We start from the raw sequence: 22,474 nt of genomic DNA, 5'->3' as shown, positions 1-22,474 counted from the left end.
TGCTGCTCCTGTACCTTGTTTACCTGGGATACTGGGGAGAGTAGGAAAAGTGATGTTAAAGCTGCTCCTGTACCTTGTTTACCTGAGTTACTGAGGAGAGTAGGAGAAGTAATGTTAAAGCTGCTCCTGTACCTTGTTTACCTTGGATACTGGGGAGAGTAGGAGAAGTGATGTTAAAGTTTCTCCTGTTCCTTGTTTAACTGGGATACTGGTGAGAGAAGGAGAAGTGCTGTTAAAGCTACTCCTGTACCTTGTTCACCTGGGATGCTGGGGAGAGTAGGAGAAGTGATGTTAAAGCTGCTCCTGTACTTTGTTTACCTGGGATACTGGGGAGAGTAGGAGAAGTGATGTTAAAGCTGCTCCTGTACTTTGTTTACCTGGGATACTGGGGAGAGTGGGAGAAGTGATGTTAAAGCTGCTCCTGTACTTTGTTTACCTGGGATACTGGGGAGAGTAGGAGAAGTGATGTTAAAGCTGCTCCTGTACCTTGACCCATCAAGGTTACACTTTCACTGTCTCCTCCAAACTGAGAAATGTTCTCCTAAAAAATCATAATTACCAAAATAAAGATACATTCATCTAGAAAAATGGACCTAAAATTAAAATGTTATAAAAACAAATTATAATTGCAATTTTAAACCATATAGACGTATTTATTGATCTACATTAAATAAAATATTTTATTTTACCATATTCTAGTCAAGTTTGTTTCATCGAATAGGAATAGTGATTTTTGTAAGAAATTCCAAGTTTACAGCAAAAAAAATAATTATCGGATTTACTATCCATAAGTTTCGTATTTATTGTCCAATCAAGAATGAACTCAAAAATATATATGAATTGATTTGGGCCATTGTAATTAGACAGAAGGAGAAAGTCACATCTCTGTAATATTACTGTTCCAACTTTATGTCTTTGTAGCTCCTCTAGTTTTAATTTCATGCACAAGTGTAAGAAAACCAAATTTAATAATAGTGTGAATCCAACCTTGGGTTCACAACTTGTATATAGTACCGTACAGTTTACTAACTCTTTTCGCAGCCTGACGATCCAACAGGCTTGACCCTAAAGGATATTGAACCCTTCCCTATCTTGTTTATCTCAAGTCGATATAGTTAACCAGGGCAAAGCTAGGGAGGAATTAATGCTGGAGAAGGAAGAGTAATGGCATTCTATGTACAAGGTAGAAAGGAGTTTCATTGGCCATCTCATGCCACAAACCAAGCAAGTTCTTATCAAGTACCGAATCAGAAGGGTCGAATGGAAATATATTCGACACAGGCAAATGTTGTGTTAATTAGATCAATATTCGTTAATCCAGCATTAACCGTTTGTATCGTTAAAATGTAAATATAGTTTGTGTACAAAATATATTTAATTATTCCACTCAATCATGGCTTTTTACGACCAGTATTTTTTCAAGTCTATAATATTATTGAAAACATAAAAGATTTCAATGTTATGTACAATTAATGTTAGTTTGACCTGGGGCTCTATGTGTGTTTGTGCACCCTTGTTTTTTCAGTCAAGCAGAAAAATGAAAGCTGTTAAGATGTGTGTAGGAAGAAAGGAAGGGGTAGGAGAGGTTAGGGGGTAGGTTTTCTGGGGATTTACATGGAATAAGAAAATGCGGGTGGCGGGGCGGGAGAAGAGGTAGGGTAGGGGTTGAGCAGGTATATTTGACAGGAAGGTCTCCTCAAAACATTGCAGACTTGTGCCTTTACTCGCTCTATCAACTGTTAAAATATACTGTTGCTGCAAACTAAACATAATTAGAAGGTCAAATTTATGCAATATTACTGCAACGACTTTGTGACCTCAGAGCTCCTCTAATTTGGATTTTAAGAGAAGAGCAAATCTATCTGGTGACATATTAGAAATTCAAAACATTTTCATGAATAGCTCTATAACAAGAGGAGTTATGATTGGAAACATAAAATAGTTCAAAATACGTACCAGGGCTAAATTTATAACGGTCACAGACCTTTATAAATTCAAATATATGTATATAAATACAGTTGAAAAATATATATAAAAAATCTGAGACCACATAATCAGACCAGCCAGCCTAAATTTGTGTATCTGAAACATTTTAGGTTCACTACGTAGTAGTTGCATATATAACATACCGGTTCATTTTAAGTACCGAGCCTACTTTTAAACATTTCACAATCTGACAATATAAGACAAAACGGAACGGTACGCCAAATAAATTAACCCTTTCTAGGTAGACGATTGTTTGTAAGATTACACCAGACCAGCCAGTACCAGTATATTGCGTAAGTGTTTGGATCTAGCAACAAAAAAAAACTATGTCTAGTAGTTCAGCTATGTTTATTTCAATTGTTTCCTGTATCTAGGGATGTTTTGGATTTGAAAAAATTGTTTTTAAAAACTCTAAAACTTCTTTAAAATTTAAAACGGAAAACGAAGAAAACTTGTTTTTCGCTTTAATTCCGGCAAACAAAAAATATAGTTTTTCGTTTTAAAACGTAAAACGGGAAAAGTTTGTTTTCTTTTTAAAACGAAAAACGAGAAAAGTTGTTTAATACCTGTATCCAGTGTAAAGCTGCAAGTATATCTAGTAAACCAAAGTTACCCATCCCTCTCTCTTCTGTTTTGAGGAAACCAAGAAACCCCAGTCTATAGTTTAGGGTAACCACAACTACCTGAAATAATTTCAATTTTTTTCTTAAATCTTACCAGGACTGTTATAGTATTATTAACTGACTCGATATTTGTAGAATTGCATGAATGATTAAAACAGTTAAAACCTTGCACAATCAAGTATGACAGAGATGTCCTTATTTTTCCAACAAAAAATTGGAAAACGGGAGCTTGTACACTTAATGCTAGTGCAAAATGCACTAAATTCCTAGCTTTAAAAGTGTCACCAGGCCTTTATCTGACCAAATTATCACATTCACCATCTTGGATACGCTTGCTTCCGTTTCAAATGAGTATTTGACAAAATTTGATAGATTTTTGCTTTAGAATTTGCTCGTTTACCGGGGCTTGTAACTTTCTAAATTAACAGAGCACTGGTAACAAACTCTAAATTTTAAATCCATATATCTTTAAACCCTGATGGTACCTTTTTTGTTTAAAATATAAAAGGTTTACGACATGAGGTTGCAATATATATAAAGAGTTGTTCAAAGAATTGTAACTACTGAGGATCGTCATGATGGCGTGAAACATTATGTTTAGTATAATTTTTTTTTAATAAAAAATGTGAAGTTGAAAACTTATATATATATATATACATATGGATTCGAAAACTAGAATTTGGAATCAGTTCCTGAGCTAATGAATAAATTTACGCACAGTGACAATCAAAAAACTCTGAAATGGGAAGACGACTTTTAGACTCAAGTTATGACTTTAAATAGTTTAATGAGCATCGGAAACAGATCCATTTCACTAAATGAGTGATTTAATAAGTATCTATAACATCAAACACACTTAAGTATTGCTTTAAAGTCATCTTCCTATTCCATTGTTTTCTGGTTCTCACTGTGCTATATAAATATTGTAAGAATAAACCTGTCCGTAGCTGGCTAGTACACTCCCATCATAAGGATTACCAGAGTTCCATTCATAACTCTCTCCGTGTACAAATACTATCACAGGCAGCTTACGGGGATAACTCGACACTAGAGAAATGTTACCTTATTGTAAATTACTACCTGAGATGAGATTTTAAAAACTTAAACCGCAGTAAAACCCAAACTCGGGCTTAGATAGAACCCAAGTCAGGATTGGTTCTGATTCGACCAATGAGAGACTGTTTAGCAGACGGAATGCCGTCAGATCAGCTGTGACAAGGAGATGTAAATTTCGAAAATTCAAACTTTATGTAGATACATTATTTTCATAGTATGTTTATTTTATATATTTAATAAAATTTGACACCACAAATAATTCCCGAGATTTTAAGTGTACAAATATAAAAGATTTTTTCGAAATTTGCGATCATCAGCTTCTGAAGACTCTAGCCTTAAGGAGAGAAAACCCCAAGATGGTTGGTTTTTACTAAACTCAAAGTCATCCAAAACCTGGGTCTTGACTTGAGCTTTACTTGGGTCTAAGCAGAGGCAAAGACTGGGTTCTAGTCGGGTTTAAGCTTTTAAAATCTCATCTCTGAAGTGTTCCGAAATGAAAAGTGGAAAAAACCTTAAGTGAGTGTTTGGCTTGACATGACAGTTGGGCTGAGATTGCAGTATAAAAGAGACATTTTTTAGAAATCATTTGAGACCCGTAAGACATTAATACAGTGTATAATTGCTAAATAGCTCTTATTAAATCGATCTTTATATTCCTCTTTGACGCTTACCTCAGGCAGGTTATGTCACAGCACGGGCCACCGCTGCCGTACGTGAGGCCATGCCACGCCCAATCTGAGCCACAACCACCGTACAAATGTCTTCTAGGTCTCAAATGATTTCTAAAAATGTTTTCCATACTACTGCACTATCAGTTCAACTACCATGTCTAGCCAGACACTCCCTTTAAGAAGTATAACCGGGGGTTAGGGTTGATAAATAGATATGCCTAAGCAATGCATCCTACCTGCCAGTTTCTCTGGAGTGTAGATGTTTAGATATAAACAGTCTTCACTCTGATTCTTTTGAAGATATTTAAACAGCTTCTTTAAATAGTTCATTCGACCAACAGTCATATATCTGATAGTCATAACATCCATTTCTAAATAATTGAGTCTTTGCCACAAACTCTGACTTTCTAATTCTTATGCCTTAGACCTTAGATATTTCCAACTATGAATTATGTTATAGTAAACAATCTAAGTTTGATATATCAAAGGGTTTCAATTCATCAGGTTCCAAAGATACAGGGATTAGAAAGTTTGAGTTTGAGACAAAAACTAAATTCCTTTAAAATGTCAGTAATTTAAAACGCTGGCAAATAATTAATATACAAAAATAAGTTCTATGTTTTCAATTAAAAATTAAACCTTGATCCTTTTGATTTTAATGATTCTGAAATGAATTGCAAGATTCGTTGACAGCTATTCATTTTGTATTATTTGAGCGTAAAGTAAGGTTACCACAATTTTTGGGACGAGCGCTGCGGCTAGGATTGGCTAGGTGACTTTGGCCGCGGTTAAGACAGGTTTTGTCACTTGGAGCTGTGGCCAAATGTTTAACATAAAGCTCTGTGAAACCATATGCGAGTAGTTCAGAAGTGTAGTATAACGGATATGTAACATAGGTCTGAAGTGAAGTATAGCGGATGTTCGTAGGTCGAAAGATACATCAAAAAACTGTCAAAATAAGCTAATATAAAAATGGAAGAGTTCCTGAGAGCTTCCTTCTCCTTGGATAGATCTGGAACTATTTGTGGACAAACAGGTCCGTATTCATCAACTGATTAGAAACAGAACTTAAACTAAAACAGGTCTGTATTTATCTACTGATCAGAAATAGAACTTAAACTAAAAACTTTGCTTCAAAGTGAATCGGTTTATAAATTGTTTCTTATCGTTTTTAAACTTTTTATCTCCAGTCCTTGTAAGGTGAATATATGTTAATAATTCTCCTATTTAAATTGGTTTGGGACACTCTTGTATGTAAAATATTTACTTAAAAAACGTTATTACTATACAATGCTTGTCTATATTTTGAAACATTTGTACAGTGCGTATTTAGTGCATAAAAAGTTGCATTACAAAGAAGTTAAAATTACGTAAGAAATATTTTTATTTTGTGTGTTTTTACTTTACTTTTGGAGCCTGTAACTTTTGTTAATTGTTTAATAAGTTCTATTTTCCTTTTCTAACAACTTCCTGGGGCCAGGAGAGAGGTGCACTAGGGGGCATAAATCTCAAACGCCCCACAGGGGCCCCTAGTATACAAGCACATATTATTTTTGTTATAATTAAAATAAAAAATTAATTAAAATTGTTTAGAAAACATTACCTGCGTATGGAACCCCTAAGTACGACTCTACAGGTCCCAAACTTGAGGACGCAGGTACTGAAAACACATCTTTGGAAATTTAATCTAATCCAATATAGTTTATTCTTGTGTATATATCTCTACAGGTCCCAAACTTGAGGACGCAGGTACTGAAAACACATCTTTGGAAATTTAATCTAATCCAATATAGTTTATTCTTGTGTATATCTCTACTTATCTCTACTCTCATATCTTTAATATCCCCCAGAACATACCGCCAATATAAGCCCTTTATTGACATATGAGGATAAATATTTACAATCCGCATAAGTACCCCACCCCACCTACTCACTACTTTTGATCTGCCGCTTCACATAGATCCAGATTGCTGTAAAAGGTTGCATCAATTGGCAAGGCTAGGCCTTTGATCTTATTTTTTGTAACCCTATAGTCTTGTGTATTTAAGAAATATATATAGCATTTGTTACAATGCTGAAAAGTTCATTTAAAAACACTTAAGCAGATGGAATTATGATAATTAATTAAAAAACTAAAATTATAAAAACCTCAAATATCTTCATTTAATGCAATGAAATCAAAAGTGAAGAAATAAAATTTTTAAAAAAACTTTTTAATGCCTCTTCATTTCTGTTTAAAATATCTAAATGAATGCTGAAGAGATTTTAAATATTTTAACGAGTTTAGAATCCGAAGGATGTAAAATTTGAAAGATCTTATTTAAAATCAAATATTTGAGGTAATGAGAGGTTTTCATGGAATTAGATAATTGTAATTGTAAACTCACCAACTACTATACCCTGGAGTTTACCCTGCTTAACCCTGACAATCCTGCTGTTCCTGGCCCCCAGACCCTCCTCTCCGTACACCATTAATAGTATCATGTACACACACAACATCATAAGTTCTTCTCAATGCAGAGATCTCAGACAAGATTTCAACACAGATTTCCTTGTAAGCATTTTCAGACGGAGTATAGGTTAGTTTTCTGCATTTTATTTTCACATTCACGGAGTTGAATATTCATGTTCATAATTTGAACAATTTTCACATTTCAATCTTAGCGACACTTTTTAACGGATATGTTTTCATTCTGTTAGAGATAAATTAGCTCGGGTTTTTGTTAGACTTTGCTCCGTTGAGTTCACACCAGTCTACTTCTTAACTTTCTTAACTTTCATAACTTTACTTCACATTCTAAACCTGTAGCATATATACTCTGTTTCAAAATTATTATTTAATGCTTGACAACATTCGGCGTGTTTTTAAATTCCAGCTTTCCTTTTCATAAAGAACTGTTTTACCGAATTTAATAGCTTGAAATATCTCTGAAGCATTTTCTATCAAAAAGATCTTTAAAAGATTTCAGTCTAAATAGAAGAATGCAAATAGAATATGAGACAGTATTTAAAACATGTATGCATTGATTATATGCATAGTTCTGCAGGTCTGTAAACTGTAAAGCCCAGCTGGAGAAAGGCGCAGGTCAACTTGATCCTACTACTTGGCCTGCACTGCCTCTTACACTGCCTTACATCCTGCTTGAACAGGGATTCATCATCTTCACCCAATCTGAGAATATTTTAAAGAACTTCTTGTATTAACAAAACTTTCAAAATAAAAAATCTTTTAAAAAAATTATCATTAAAATTTAAATCTATTTTGTCTGATTAATAGACTCAAATGTTAAAACTTGAAACCAAAAATTTATTTTTCATGTTCATTGATTGTTTAAATTCTAAACAGGTAGAAGGAAGAAACAAGGGGTCATCTTACAGTAAGAACTTTGCATAATATTCCCCCCACCCCCCTATTCAACTTTACCCCCCCTCTTCCGAAACTGTCCCCTCCTTTTCAAGAGCGTTTATATACACTGTAAGATGAACTTATTAGACTGAATGTTCTTACTTAAAGGGACTATAAGCGTAATTTTAAGTAGGTCTCCTTGCAATGCCCTTTTTACAATTGTACAAAACCTTTGTCTGATCAAGTATGTATTGTTTCATTTTCATTGTAGTTTCTCTGAAAGAGCGACTTGCGCTTTCCTTGCTTATAGGAAGCAACGGAGAACCGCACAGAAATAAACCCGTCAAAAAAATGACGACTTCTTCTACAGTTTTGATCAGATTAAGGTTAAGGGTAACGTTGTGAATCGGGCATTGTCATCTTTAAATGGAGGTTCACTTAACATCACGCTTACAGTTCCTTTAAAAAGTTATTAGATGTTAAAGAAATATTACTAGAAATAATTGTTAGCACAACAATTTTATATCTCTTTGTGTTCATACATACTCTCTTAAGATTTATATCTCTTTGTATTTATACATACTCTCTAAAATTTTAGCTTGTCATTAGCGGTCAGAACTAGTAAATAGTAATATAGGTTCTAAACTAAACATGAGAATAAGTTCAACGGCCCTGTATATACTGGACATGATGAATTGATGACTAGTTAGTTTAGTCACTTTGATTTAAAGGTCTCGCGCTCTCAAGCACAAATCTATGATAATATTGCCAATTACTCCTTAAAAACAAAAGTTAACAAAAAGTGTTTTATATGGCTAAAATGTAAATAAAAAGGGCTACAGAAAAGCATTAGTGAGTTAGAGCGGTAAAATGTAAGCCCAAGGCGTTGCGAAACTTCAATTTCAACCAAGTTTTAAAAATTGATGTTTATAAGCAGACTGAATCTTTGTGTAATGTTAACATTCACGGTTACATACTCGGTATGAGACTGTAAAGACGACGTAAAACTCATAAAATATTAAGTCTCTGCCTTGAATATCGTCTTTTAATGGCTTATTTATTGACATTGCAATGAAAAAACCGTTTACAGATGCTGAGAATCCTAAATATAAGGAAATAGAGACAGAATGAATTCTTTAGTGTAGTCTCTGCAGAAGTCTCAATCCTGTATTATTAAAACAGTTATTATGCGTAAAGGAATTGAGTTGAGTACTATGCAGGATATCAAAGAAAAATGTAATTAATCTGTAGATTAACAAAAGATCGATATCAAGCATTGATCTTGATATCCAAAATACAAGAGTTTTCAGGTCTTTTAAGATAATGAACTCCATGACTTTAAAGGGAGTGTTCGCGAACAATGAAAGGGGGTATAAGCTTACGTCGAAAAATATTCGACAGTGATTGCTACTAATCTTACTTCTGTCTGTTGCGTCTATAAGGAGAAAATTGTTAAAAACGACTCATTCATACCAAAGAACGTAGCGTCCATACAAATTCAGAAAATTGCAATATTCGACTCGGATCGTTAAAAAATAAATTAATTCCAAACAATTCATTCAGATACTTTAACCTATAATCAACGATTTTTTTCGACGCATTCTATTTAGCCTATACCCCCTTTTAATTTTTGCGAACGTACACTTTTATAATATTAAAGCGGGCCGTATCTAGTAAACACATTACGTAACAAAAATAATGGCATATAGATATATGTTATGTATAATCTGTATTTTATATTTAAATGCAACAATGTATGGTATACATAAGAATCGGTCGTATACACAAATACTGCAAACTATAGATAGAAGGAGAAGTTCAAATATATGCGACTTTGTGACCTTATAATACCTCATCTCTAGTTTCTTCTTTTCTTTCTAGCATAAGATCAGAGTATTTATTCGACAAGATATATTTGTTCTTCAACAATAGTAGATATGATTGAAACATATATTTGTTCTTCAACAATAGTAGATACGATTGAAACATATATTTGTTCTTCAATAATAGTAGATATGATTGAAACATATATTTGTTCTTCAACAATAGTAGATATGATTGAAACATATATTTGTTCTTCAACAATAGAAGATATGATTGAAAAATATAAGATTTCAATATTTCTTGCAATTTACTTCAGTTTACCGTGCAATGTTTTTTTTTCTATAAATATTGCATTAAAGAGAACTGTAGATAATTGTTAAAAATATTGTCTTTTTCTGAAATTTAACAATTTATAAGTTGTTTACCATGATGAAGTTTAATTAGTATATTATACTGCAAATATTTACACTTTAAAGCTTTGTACTTCTTATGATATGATGGTGTTAAAGAAAAGATTAAATGAATCTATCTACCCTATTCATTCCATGACACTATTAAGAATCAAGTTACAAAGCCTCTTTAAAGAAAACCTCCTAATAAAATTATATAAATACATAGATTAATTGATCTGCTATTTATTGTAAATAGCCATTTCTAAACTGCAGAATGTAAAAAAAATTGTACCTTTGGGATAAAATTTGAAAAAATCGTGAATAATTTTCGAATTTTAAACTTTTATCCTTTAGGAAAAAAATGATAAAGATATTTTTTTTTCGGCCAGTGAAATGTGGAGGTAATTTGACCCGACCCTACACAGCCAGTTGCAGTTTCATGTCTCGCTATGCAATGAGAGTAAGTTTATAAGTTAGCATGCTTTATTTAAATAAGGCTAAAAATAAATAGTTTTGTACAAAAAGTGAAAAACTTGACGTGACAATAGTTTTCTCATATATGTGTGAAATATGCATACATATATATATATAAATGTATATATATATTTACATATATGTAGAAGTGAAAACTTTAATTAAAAAAGTAAAATATTTTACAAAAAAAATATTGAATAATGAAGAGATTCAATTCTCTAAAGATTTCCTCGATTTCCTTGTGAAGAAATTGAGTCTTTTTCACAAACTCTGATTTTCTATGAATAAACTTAGATTAGTTTATCTGGTTTTGAAATATCAAAGGTATCAGGTTTTAAATATATGGGATTAGCAAATTGAGTTTGTGGCAAAGACTCAATTCCTTTTTTTAATTCTTCATCTTGACCCACCATGTAATGACTGTGAGCTTTAACGCAAAAATCAGAGAGAATGTTGGTTCATTTATTTCTTAGAAACAAATTTTAATTTTTCCTATAATAAAGTGCTTGGCGATTATATCAATACAATGAAGACGACATTTTATTAAATTGCTAATTGTTAATAAGCTTTTTTTCAAATTACAAGTTTACAAGTAATCAAAGAGAAGCTTTTTAAATTAACAACTTTTCTTGACTTCTATGTTTAGTATATCTATGCTGTTTGTTTCATAGAATTCAAAATAATTGAAATTAAAAGTTTTCTCCATTGCATTGATATAAACGCCGACACAATTTGTTTATTAGTCTAGAATTCTTGTGAAATGGATTCTTGCGTTTTCTCTTTGTTTGTTGGAACCTGCAGCAGGCATTATAGGAACAGGTAAATAAACAAGTTAAAATCTCTATTTATGTTTTCAATACAGGGAAAACCAGAAAACTGTGGAATAGAAAGACGACATTCTAGCAAAACTAAAGTTTATTTGATGTTTTGGATGATAAATGGGTCTGTTTACATTGCGCAATTGCTGTGTGCCTGATGTTCATTGCACTATGAGTCATAACTTGAGTCTAAAGTCGTCAACCTATTTCACAATTTTCTATTTCTCACTGTCCCTAAATATTCTAAGACAGATTTGGGCTTCTTGATTTTGTACATCTTAACGATGTAATTTTATCTGCCAAAATTTAGATTTTTAATTAATTTAAAATCTTAGATTTCAATTTGTTCCCAGTCTAAACCATTCATCGAGATTGGTCAACCCACTCGATCCTAGGAAAGGTTTATCGAGGGGAGGAAGGGGCCAACCACATCAATCTCTAGTCCGAACCACATTCTCCTTTCAATATTATTGTTTCTAAGTGTCTAAGCCTTACAGATAAAACTATTTTTAAAGAATCGGGCCACGTTAGGGCATAAATGAAATATCAAATTTTTGAAAAATCATTTTCATGGGTTTGAAGATTCCAACATGATGTCATCATAGCAATACTTTAGTCCATCCATATTTTATGCCCTAACGTGGCCAGATTTTTAAAAAATAGTTTTATCTTCAAAAATTGGAAACTTTTTAACACAAAATAATCGAAGGACGAGGATTCCGAGGTGGTTCGGACGAGAAAATGAGAAGAATGTGGTTCGGACTAGAGATTGATGTGGTTGGCCTTCCTCCCCTCGTTTATCGATGCTTAGAATTTTAAAAATGTGTCTCCAAAATTTTAGATTTTCGTAATTTTTGTAAATCCACGAACATATATATATGATGAAATCCGCAAACTTTTTGTGATTGTTTTATATTGTACGAGAAGAAAATAATAAAAGATGGGCGCGAAGCTCTCTGAAAGCCTAGTCTATATATCATTACTACATGAATATTCTGTAGGTGAATGTAAGGCAAAGGATGGTATGAAATTGAAAAGTAACGATACTGTCGATGGAGTTGGGATACTTGGAATGAAACTATTGGATGAATTGAGCAAAACATCCGAGGATAATATAATTTGTTCTCCTTTTAGCATTGCAACCACAATGGCAATGGTAAGATTCTTGTATAAATACATGTCCTTTACTTGTCCGTTTGTATCCAATAAACGTCAAAACGGCCTAACTGATCGGGCCCAAATTTCGTGTGGGACCTCACATGACCCCAGGGAAGTTTTATTAAACATCAAAATTGGAAAAGAAAATTCATGAAAAAATCTGCCAAAATTTATAAATGATTTAAAATAGAAGTGCCTCCCTATTTTTTTACATTGAATTGTTAGGTGTACGGAGGAGCTGGTGGGAAAACGGAAGGAGAAATGAAAAAAGTATTAAAAGTATCAAAAGATTACAAAGTAAGTGCTGCTAAATAATAAAAGAGAAATTATTTTTTAAAAGTATATATCTACTGGTGCATTATTTGATTACTTAATATTAAAATTTACTGATCCATTTCTAGAACGAGTATCACGCCCTATTAGGATCTTCTAGTTCTAGGCAGGGTGTAACTTTAAATGTTGCAAATTCTGTCTTTACTGAGGTAATTTTTTTGTAATTCTTTGCAATTTTTAACTTCTTATAAAAACAAATTGTTTTAAATTGTATAATATCTTTGCCACAAACTCTGATTTTCTAATCCCTATATCAAAGCAACCCTATGTTTTAAACTTTGAATTCTGTTAGATCAAATAATCTAAGTTTAAACGTCAAAGGTTTACACCATCAAGTTGTAAAGATAGAGGCATTAAAATATTTGATTTGTGACAAAGAATCAATTCCCTTTTAACATATCGTTTTTCTATTTTGAATAATTTCAGTGGTAACAGGTTTCTTGCATTCTCATATTTGTTGCTTAAAGTCTCAATATTTAAATTTGGAACGTTTACATTTTGTGTTTGTTTAATGAAATATTTGTTTTCAGAAAACTATTGGAATTATAGATGATTTCAAATCAGATGTAGAATGTTATTTCAAGGTAAACATTTTCTTCTTCTCATATAAATTAAATCATGTTTTACATTTATTGAAAATAAGATATTTATTCTAATCTTAATATATGATTACAAATCCTTTTCGACTGAATTTATAAATAAGCAACAATTTTATTTAAATAAATTTGTTTCCCTAATTATTTTCTAATATTCATATAGCTTTGCAATCCAATGTTGAAAACATTTCAAACTATGAATTCAGTTATTTCGAAAAGTCTAAGTTTTAAATATCTAAGGTTTATACTATCAGGTTGCAAAGATATAGCAGGGATTGGACCATTTGAGTTTGTGGCAATAACTGAGTTGCTGAAAATGTGAATTTAAATTTACATGTTTTTTATTTTTTTTTTTTAAATCATAAGTTTGGTGTATTGTCAAGACATACGAAATTCGCATTACAAGACTGTTAAAACTATTAATTTTTAAAATTTTAATTTAATGCAAGTATTTTGATATTTCTGTTTTTCTAAATCTCCATTTTCTTCTTGTTAAGTTCGTGCTTAATCCATCCTGTTGGGCATATTTTAAAAAAGAGATAAAAAATTTTGTAAAATAAATAGGGAAAAGCTGAGGACTCAGAATTCAAGAAGAATCCAGAGAAAGAAGTGAAACGTATCAACAGGTAAAGTAAGAAGTATCAATATCAACAGGTAAAGTAAGAAGTATCAACAGTTGAAGTAAGAAGTATCAACAGGTGAAGTAAGAAGTATCAACAGGTGAATTAAGAAGTATCAACAGGTGAAGTAAGAAGTATCAACAGGTGAAGTAAGAAGTATCAACAGTTGAAGTAAAAAGTATCAACAGGTGAAGGAAGAAGTATCAACAGGTGAAGTAAGAAGTATCAACAGGTGAAGTAAACAAAGTGAACAAGAATAAAAGGGCTTTTAAACATTTTGTATACCTTTAATGTTTTAGTTGGGTAGAGGAGAAAACAAACGGGACGATAAAGGTACGCATTTAGTTTGAACATATATAGGGATTAGAAATTTTGAGTTTGTGGCAAAACTCAATCCTTTTCTCATTTATTGTGTTTTCTTGAGCAGGAAAATGTACAGGAAAATTTCGCATTTTGACGCAAATGCCATGCCGACATTGATGGCAAATTGAGCGGTGAAAATGCGTAAATTCCACGCAATATTGTGTGCGTATTCCGCATAATTTTTTTGCGTAAAAATGCGAAAAATCACGCTAAAACTAGCGCTAAATATGCCGAAATTTGCATCCGCTGGACACCCTGTATGGCACTCTTATAGTTATTCAATTGGAACAAAAGTCTCTTTAAAAAAATTTCCTCAAAAAAATAGTTATTTAAATTTTTGTTCGATAAAACTCAAGTTTGCTAAATCATCTACTTTTGCTAATTAATTTCAAACACAAACATATAAATTATACTTGATAATAGGATCTTCTCAAACAAAATATGATAAATTATATAAATTATATAAATTATACTTGATAATAGGATCTTCTGAAACCAAATATGATAAATTATACTTGATAATAGGATCTTCTGAAACCAAATATGATAAATTATATAAATTATGATAATAGGATCTTCTGAAACCAAATATGATAAATTATATAAATTATATAAATTATACTTGATAATAGGATCTTCTGAAACCAAATATGATAAATGCAGAAAGTGTTATGGTGCTCGTCAATGCTATTTACTTCAAAGGTTAGTAAAATTAAATATTGTTTTCTTATAAAAAAAATTATACAAAAATAAAATATGAAGATTTTGAACTTTTTTTAACGCGTATTTTTTAAACTGTTTAGGTGAATGGGATGAAAAGTTTAAGCAAGAAAAGAAGAGGGACTTCCATGTCAGGAATCAATGAAATTTTCATAAATTAATTGTTGTCTTAAATTATAGATTGCAAAAACCAGCAGTTGCTATCATCTGACTAATCACATAATTTTGTAAATAAGTTTGTTAAATATTTTCTTATATAGATATCAAAGATTTGTTGTTTCTAATTGATTAAGCAGAGCAAAAGAATTTGTTTAACCTACCGCCGAATTTAAAGAATTTGAGCGGCGGTTTGAATTTAAGCCGCGGTTTAAATATGATTGATTCCACTTAAAATTGTATCAAATGTTTCAAGATTTAAGCCGGCGCTTAATTTAAACCGGGTTTTAGCGGATTTAAACCGCGGCTCAAATTCTTTAAATTCCATCTCTAGTTCCTTTAAATATTTTGGTAAAAAAAAACAAGGAGTTTCTGTTTCTGAATTCAATTTCTTGATTTTAAAGTGATAAGAAGAAGATTAGTGTTAAATTTATGCAGAGGGTAATTATTAGATCTTATACATACATATCTACATACAAGTAACTACAGTGATAACCAGAAATCGACTTTTAGACTCAAGTTATGACTAAGAATAGTCCAATAAACATCTCGCACAGCAACTGTTCAGTGTAAACAGACCCATTTCACTTTAAATATTTGAATTTTTAACTAGTTTATAGCAATTTGTTTGGTAACAGCATCAATGCACTTCAGTATTGATTTCATGTCTTCTTCATTTTCTACAGTTTTCTGGTTCTCACTTTAACAAAAAAATAAATTGAAAGTATTTTTTTTTTTAAACTAAATTTTAGGCAATTATCTTCAACCCAACTGAGAAAGCAGTTAAAAAATTCCAAATTAAATTGAATGAAACCATAAAATAATAGATATTTTTAATTATTATAATTTCTATTTAGAAAGGAAAGATTAATTGCACTAAAACAGGAGACTCAATTATCATGNAATAATAATAATAATAATAATAATAATAATAATAATAATAATAATAATAATAATAATAATAGTAAAAATAATAACAATAATAATAATGATAATAATAGAAATAATAAAAAAATATTAAACAAAAAAAAGCACAGAAAATAATTACTGATCTTTGTTCTAAGAATGTCAAAAATAAATTTGATTGAAAATGTGTTTTTAGGGCAAGAAGTATCAATGTACATAGGAACTCATTAGAAAACAAAAATTGGGTTATATTGATTTTGAATGCAAAAAAAATTTAGTTAGAAATACATGAAAACCTAACACAGGTATTCCCAGAACACTGTGAACTCGACAAAGGGAGAAGGTAAAGTTTATGTGACATCACTGATGCGAATTTGTGACCTCGTACCTCGAATTTGAGACGCGTCTCAAATTCTTTAAATTCGGCCTCTAGTTAAATATTAGAAATTCAAAACAGGTTTAATCTTCTCAATATCTCTTGAATAAGAAGAATAAAATTTGAAAACACATAATATCGTTCCAATTTACTTTATTCTGACGTCATAATAAACCAAAACTTTTAAAGTTCTAATGTGTCAAGTATTTCCGAAGCTGAAAGGAGACACTCCACTAAAATCCTACATGAAATCAGTGATGGAGAATAAAAAGGAATTCCTGGATCAACTAGACTATACCAAGGAAAGGTGTCCACCCTGTTTAAAAAATCAAAATCTATTTATTCTTAAAGTTTTAAATCTGAATGTCTGCCTAATGTTTGCAGTGAGAAAAAAAAACTTTTAGTGATAAGTTAAAGGGACTGTAAAACTACTATTGATTATTTAAAGGGACTGTAAAACTTCTATTGATTAGTAAAAGGGACTGTAAAACTTCTAGTGATAAGTTAAAGGGACTGTAAAACTTCTAATGATGAGGCAAAGGGACTGTAAAACTTCTAATGATAAGTTGAAGGGACTGTAAAACTTCTAATGATAAGTTGAAGGGATTGTAAAACTTCTAATGATAAGATGAAGGGATTGTAAAACTTCTAATGATAAGTTGAAGGGACTGTAAAACTTCTAATTATAAGTTGAAGGGACTGTAAAACTTCTAATGATAAGTTGAAGGGACTGTAAAACTTCTAATGATAAGTTGAAGGGACTGTAAAACTTCTAATGATAAGTTGAAGGGATTGTAAAACTTCTAATGATAAGTTGAAGGGATTGTAAAACTTCTGATGATAATTTGAAGGGACTGTAAAACTTCTAATGATTAGTTAAAGGGACTTTAAAACTTCTAATGATAAGTTGGAGAGACTGTAAAACTTCTAATGATAAGTTAAAGGGACTGTAAAACTTCTAATGATAAGTTGAAGGGAATGTAAAACTTCTATTGATAAGTTAAAGGGACTGTAAAACTTCTATTGATAAGTTAAAGGGACTGTAAAACTTCTAATGATAAGTTGGAGAGACTGTAAAACTTCTAATGATAAGTTAAAGGGACTGTAAAACTTCTATTGATAAGTTAAAGGGACTGTAAAACTTCTATTGATAAGTTAAAGGGACTGTAAAACTTCTAATGATAAGTTAAAGAGACTGTAAAACTTCTAATGATAAGTTAAAGAGACTGTAAAACAAAACTTCTAATGATGAGGCAAAGGGACTGTTAACATAATTTTAAGCGACCCTCCATGCAACGAAGAAATTGCCCGGTTTACCATGGTAAACTTAAAAGCCTTGTCTGATTGCAATGGTGAATTAGATATCAATGTTAATAAATTAAAAAAATGATTAATTTCAAATGTGGTTTCTCTACAAAAGTGACTTGCGCATTAATACTTCAGGAAGACGTATCAGAATTATCTGAATTAAATACTTTTAAACCTAGAAAAATGACAATAGTTCTCAAAATATTAATCAGATAAAGGTTACAAGGGTACCATTGTGAATCGGTCATTTTTCATAAAGGGTAATTCGATATTTCCATATGGAGGGTGATTTCGCTTTCACACCCTTTAAGATAAATTTTAAAACGCTATTTCTTTTATTGAAAAATGTATTTAAAAGTTTAAAAAAGTTAAAGTTGGGCACCTAGATAGATGTCAGCCTCAACAATTAAACTTATTATGCCAAAATTCAAGATTGAGGCTCTAGTTCAACTTCAAGATGTGTTCAAAAAGATGGGTAACTAAAAAAATAAAAATCGGACAAATGATCCAAAAACGAGCCTTTCAACAAGTTCGTTTTTCCATCGTTTTTGTATCGTTTTTGGATCGTTTTTGCATCGTTTTTGCATCGTTTTCCATCGTTTTCGGATAGTTTTTGGTTCGTTTTTTTGCATCGTTTTTGCATCGTTTTCTATCGTTCTTCCATCGTTTTCGGATCGTTTTTTTCATATATCTTCTGGCTGGGTCAAAATAAGACATAGTTTGAGACCGAAAAATGTTTAGAAAAACACGTTTATGAAACATTTGCTGTTCTTTTATTGTGCCAAATTTTGACCTTGAAAGAAAATAGAGACAAAAACGAGAGATAAACGAACCAAGTGAAATCACATTGCACTATAAGAAAGTGAAGTGATAATTTTTACAAATTTTATAATAAATCTGTGTAGTTAAACAAAAAGATAAATTTTAAAGCTTCCGAAAGTCCTCGTAAAAAAAATCATGTTATTTTCTTCTGAACCATAAAGTCACAATTTCTGATATTGATTTTTCAAATAAATTTAAAAAAGTTTAAAAAGGAATCGAGCCTTTGCAAAAACTTTGATTTTCCAATTTCTAAATCTTAGTCACCCGATGTGGTAAATCTTATATATTTCAAACTATAACTTCTGTTAGATTAAATAATCCAAGTTTAACATATCATAGGTTAACATCATCAGGTTGCAAAACTTTAGGGATTAGAAAAGAGTCAATTCTTTTTTTCTGGACGAATGTTGAGATTTCTAAGAGACTAAAAGTTGGTATTGCAGATTAACTTCAAACTTGGAATGTTCCAAACTGCAAATGCTATAGATTTTAATAGCGTAGATGACACCAACAGATAATAGCATGTCTAATGATTTCACAATAATAAACATGAATGATATTATTGTTTAAAAGAAATAAACATTTCACGTTTTTGTTTAAATTAACCTCTGACAATAATTGACGTTAAAATAAACGAATTAACTCAGTGGCCCAAACTCAAATGGTCTAACTCCTATATCATTGCAACCTGATGGTGTAAACCTTTCATGTTTAAAACTTAGAATAGTTGATCTAACAGAATTCATATTCTGAAATATCAAAGTTCTACTAAATTGGGTTGCAACGATATTGTGATTAGAAAATTTGAGTTTCTGGCAAAGAAGTGTTCATCAAAAAATTCCCAATAAGATGAAGAAAATATAAATAAAAATAAATATTACAACTTTTTGACAGTGTATTTCTTTCCAGGAATAAACCTGGCTTTTAAACGAGGTGCCGAGTTTCCTAATCTTGCTAAAACTGACGGGATCTTCATCTCCAAAATATTGCATAAAGCTTTTATTGAGGTATTTGGGATTTGGCGTAAATAATTGGGAATACGGCAATTATTAGATTCTTAGAATAAAAACCAAAAACGAAATAAACATTTTCTTTTTTATAATCCTTGTCATTAAAGTTTGAGATATAATAACAAATTTGACACCATCACATTGCTAAACTTTGTGCACATCACATTGCTAAAACTTTGTGCACATCACATTGCTAAACCTTGTGCACATCACATTGCTAAACTTTATGCACAACACATTGCTAAACTTTGCGCTCATCACATTGCTAAACTTTGCGCACATCACATTGCTAAACTTTGCGCTCATCACATTGCTAAACTTTGCGCACATCATCACATTGCTAAACTTTGCGCTCATCACATTGCTAAACTTTGCGCTCATCACATTGCTAAACTTTGCGCTCATCACATTGCTAAACTTTGTTCACATCACATTGCTAAACTTTGCGCTCATCACATTGCTAAACTTTGTGAAAAGAAAACCTGAAATGTTGTTTAGGTAAATGAAGAGGGTAGTACTGCAGGAGCAGCAACAAGTAAGTCAAAAAAGTCAAGAAACTTTCCAAATATTAAAGAATACTTAAAATGGGCAAATAAATATTTTTTAACATTTTTTGCTATTAACTGAATTTTGAAAGAAAAAAATTGTAAAACATTGTAAAACTGTTATTGTAACGCAGTCATACTTTAAACATTTGTGATCTAAAAACTTTGGGGCCCTGGATCTTCTTTTAGATAAACAGTTCTATAGAAAATGATTTTTACGTTTGAATCTTAAATTTTATTTCACCGTGACACTTTTGAAAGTTTTATTTTATAAAACTTGTCACAGATGTTCTAGGGAACAAGGACATACTTCTTATCAGATAGATAGATAATTAGGACGGAGACGTCTTCGGGTCTTCGTAGTGTTTCGGATAAAATTCTGAAAATATTCATAGCGAGGGAGATTTAGGACAATTTTATAAGAACCTTCCCACGGAATATATTAGTATAATTCGGAAAATATCTAAATCCCAATTTCGACTCATTGAGTGGACTGGGACCTGAGATATCAAGCGGCTAGGACGGGTTAGGGCTATAAGTGACAAATTTAGAAGATTTCGCAAATACCCTTTCTTTAAAGTTGTCTCAATCAACAGAGTTTGTCTTTCTCAGTTTGACACAGAACTTTGTACACATCAAAAGAATTTATAAAATGTCGTCTTGAAATTATTTCAATTGGGTTTGTACTTTGTACTATTAAACCTAAATCTTAGTATTTGTAAAATTAAAAAGATATATGCGGGAACATTTTTAAAGAGATCAATATAATTATTCAGTTTAAAAACTAAATATCTGCAGGCTTCGCAGTAGATTTACAAAACGACATTTTATAAATTCTTTCGAAGTCCAAGTTCTGGATTAAACTGTAAATTATAAGTTATAACATTTCAGGTGCTCTTGCAAGTATATTTCGAAGTGGGGGTGGTTCAACGCTCAAGATTTTATTAAACAGACCCTTCATGTTCTTCATCAAGGTTAAGTAACCTTCTATTATAAGGATTCCAATCGTAGATCCGTTGTGCGAAAGTGTGGGTAAGTGTTCTCGTGTTGCGCGAAATTGTGCGGAATTGCGCGGAATTGTGTGGAATTGCGCGGAATTGTGCAAAAAATTCCAGGGCCCGCAATTGCGTGCAAGTAAAATCCAATTGCGTTGGAAATCCTTTAAATCATCTTTTTTACAAAGAAAGATAATACCTCTAAAAAAAATAATGTTTTCCTAACACGGAAAGTTTATTTTTATTTCAATTATTCTAAACTATCATAAAGGCCTTTATATAGTCCTGAAGGAATTTAGTCTTTGCCGCAAACTCTGATTTTAAAATCCCTTTATCTTTGCACCCCAATGCCGTAGACCTTAAATATTGGAAACTATGAAATATATTAGATCAAATACTCTGAGATTGAAACATCATTAGGTTGCAAAGATACAGGGATTAGAAAATTGATGTTTGGGGCATAGAATTAATTCCTTTTATTCCAGACTAACTTGAGAACCCAGCCCTGCCCATGTTACTAAAAGTTACTCCAGCCGTTTACCCGCACTAATACGATTTTTACCGGGAACCCAAATTTAGAATCTCAAAACCAAGCTTAAAAACATAACCGTAGCTCGTCCAAGTTCCTCAATCAAAATTTGAGGCAAATCAGTCCAGGGGTTCCTGAGTTATGATCGGACAAACAAAAAGACAAACAAAGTATATACATAAATAGAAGAACCGTTGGAATGATTTTGAAAAAATAAATTATTTGAATGCTTGAATTATGCTAGGATGAGATGACGGGAGTGATTCTCTTTCAAGGAGTTGTAAGAAATCCAAAATAGAACAAAATTAATTTTTTTGATGTAAAATGTCTTTCTATCTAAAAATATATATTTCAAATATAGATGTTGTTCATTATTTAGTTAACTAATGTAATAAATTCATTCAGATTTAATAATAACCAGAAAACTTTTAAACAGGAATTGACGACTTTTAGAATTAGACATCAATTGTGCAGTGTAAACAGACCCATTTTACTCAAATGTCACAGAAAACATGAAGAGAAAATCCATTAGAGTTTATAATATAATGACGTGAGAACCATTTAATATTTTGATATTTAGTTCAGGGTTTAGTATTTGCTCTGATATTCAGGGGTTACCAAAACAAAAGATAAAATTTGCAACAATGCTCTTTAAATCTTTTAGTGATCAAAGCTGACCAATCATTTTATTTCAAGCACTGTAACTAATTAAATATATTCTTAATTTTTAAATAGTTTTTTAGTTTTATTTGTTCATTTTTAAACTAGCTTGGGAACTTAGCGTTGCCCAGGGTATTCATAGTTACTCCCGCCGTTTACCTGCGCTTGGTAATTTACGATTTTACCT

The 22,474-nt window shown here is 31.4% G+C and overlaps 3 protein-coding genes across 3 annotated transcripts in view; 2 read left to right on the top strand and 1 right to left on the bottom strand.

Annotated features, from left to right (window-relative positions):
• Positions 1–7,437, bottom strand: part of LOC111700674 (neuroligin-2) — a 36,297-nt gene extending 28,860 nt beyond the window's left edge. Inside the window, exons 1-8 of the mRNA XM_023471669.1 lie at positions 6,724–7,437; positions 5,940–5,996; positions 5,791–5,865; positions 5,321–5,387; positions 4,573–4,685; positions 3,547–3,656; positions 2,553–2,669; positions 437–541 (exon numbers count right to left, since the gene is read on the bottom strand). Of these exons, the coding sequence (XP_023327437.1) occupies positions 437–541; positions 2,553–2,669; positions 3,547–3,656; positions 4,573–4,685; positions 5,321–5,387; positions 5,791–5,865; positions 5,940–5,996; positions 6,724–6,838 (759 nt within the window). The 5' untranslated portion in view covers positions 6,839–7,437. The remainder of the gene's footprint in view (positions 1–436; positions 542–2,552; positions 2,670–3,546; positions 3,657–4,572; positions 4,686–5,320; positions 5,388–5,790; positions 5,866–5,939; positions 5,997–6,723) is intronic.
• Positions 7,438–10,264: 2,827 nt separating this feature from the next.
• LOC111700671 (serpin B6) lies at positions 10,265–16,044 on the top strand. Its single transcript, XM_023471664.1, has 12 exons — positions 10,265–10,358; positions 11,116–11,191; positions 12,192–12,346; positions 12,574–12,645; positions 12,750–12,830; positions 13,212–13,265; positions 13,842–13,903; positions 14,197–14,230; positions 14,893–14,962; positions 15,064–15,115; positions 15,541–15,577; positions 15,994–16,044. Exons 1-12 carry the CDS (start codon positions 10,338–10,340, stop codon positions 16,042–16,044), a joined length of 765 nt encoding a protein of 254 aa, XP_023327432.1. The 5' UTR covers positions 10,265–10,337.
• Positions 16,045–16,238: 194 nt separating this feature from the next.
• Positions 16,239–21,987, top strand: LOC111700684 (serpin B6). The gene is made up of 7 exons (XM_023471682.1): positions 16,239–16,262; positions 16,623–16,720; positions 18,117–18,201; positions 19,458–19,555; positions 20,057–20,093; positions 20,995–21,077; positions 21,872–21,987. Exons 1-7 carry the CDS (start codon positions 16,253–16,255, stop codon positions 21,923–21,925), a joined length of 465 nt encoding a protein of 154 aa, XP_023327450.1. The 5' UTR covers positions 16,239–16,252; the 3' UTR covers positions 21,926–21,987.
• The last annotated feature ends 487 nt before the right edge of the window (positions 21,988–22,474 follow it).

The sequence above is a fragment of the Eurytemora carolleeae genome, unplaced genomic scaffold, assembly GCF_000591075.1.
Source record: "Eurytemora carolleeae unplaced genomic scaffold, Eaff_2.0 scaffold333, whole genome shotgun sequence".
NCBI lineage: Eukaryota > Metazoa > Arthropoda > Copepoda > Calanoida > Temoridae > Eurytemora > Eurytemora carolleeae.
The sequence above is the reverse complement of the archived record's forward strand: the minus strand, read 5'-3'. Positions and strand labels throughout refer to the sequence as shown.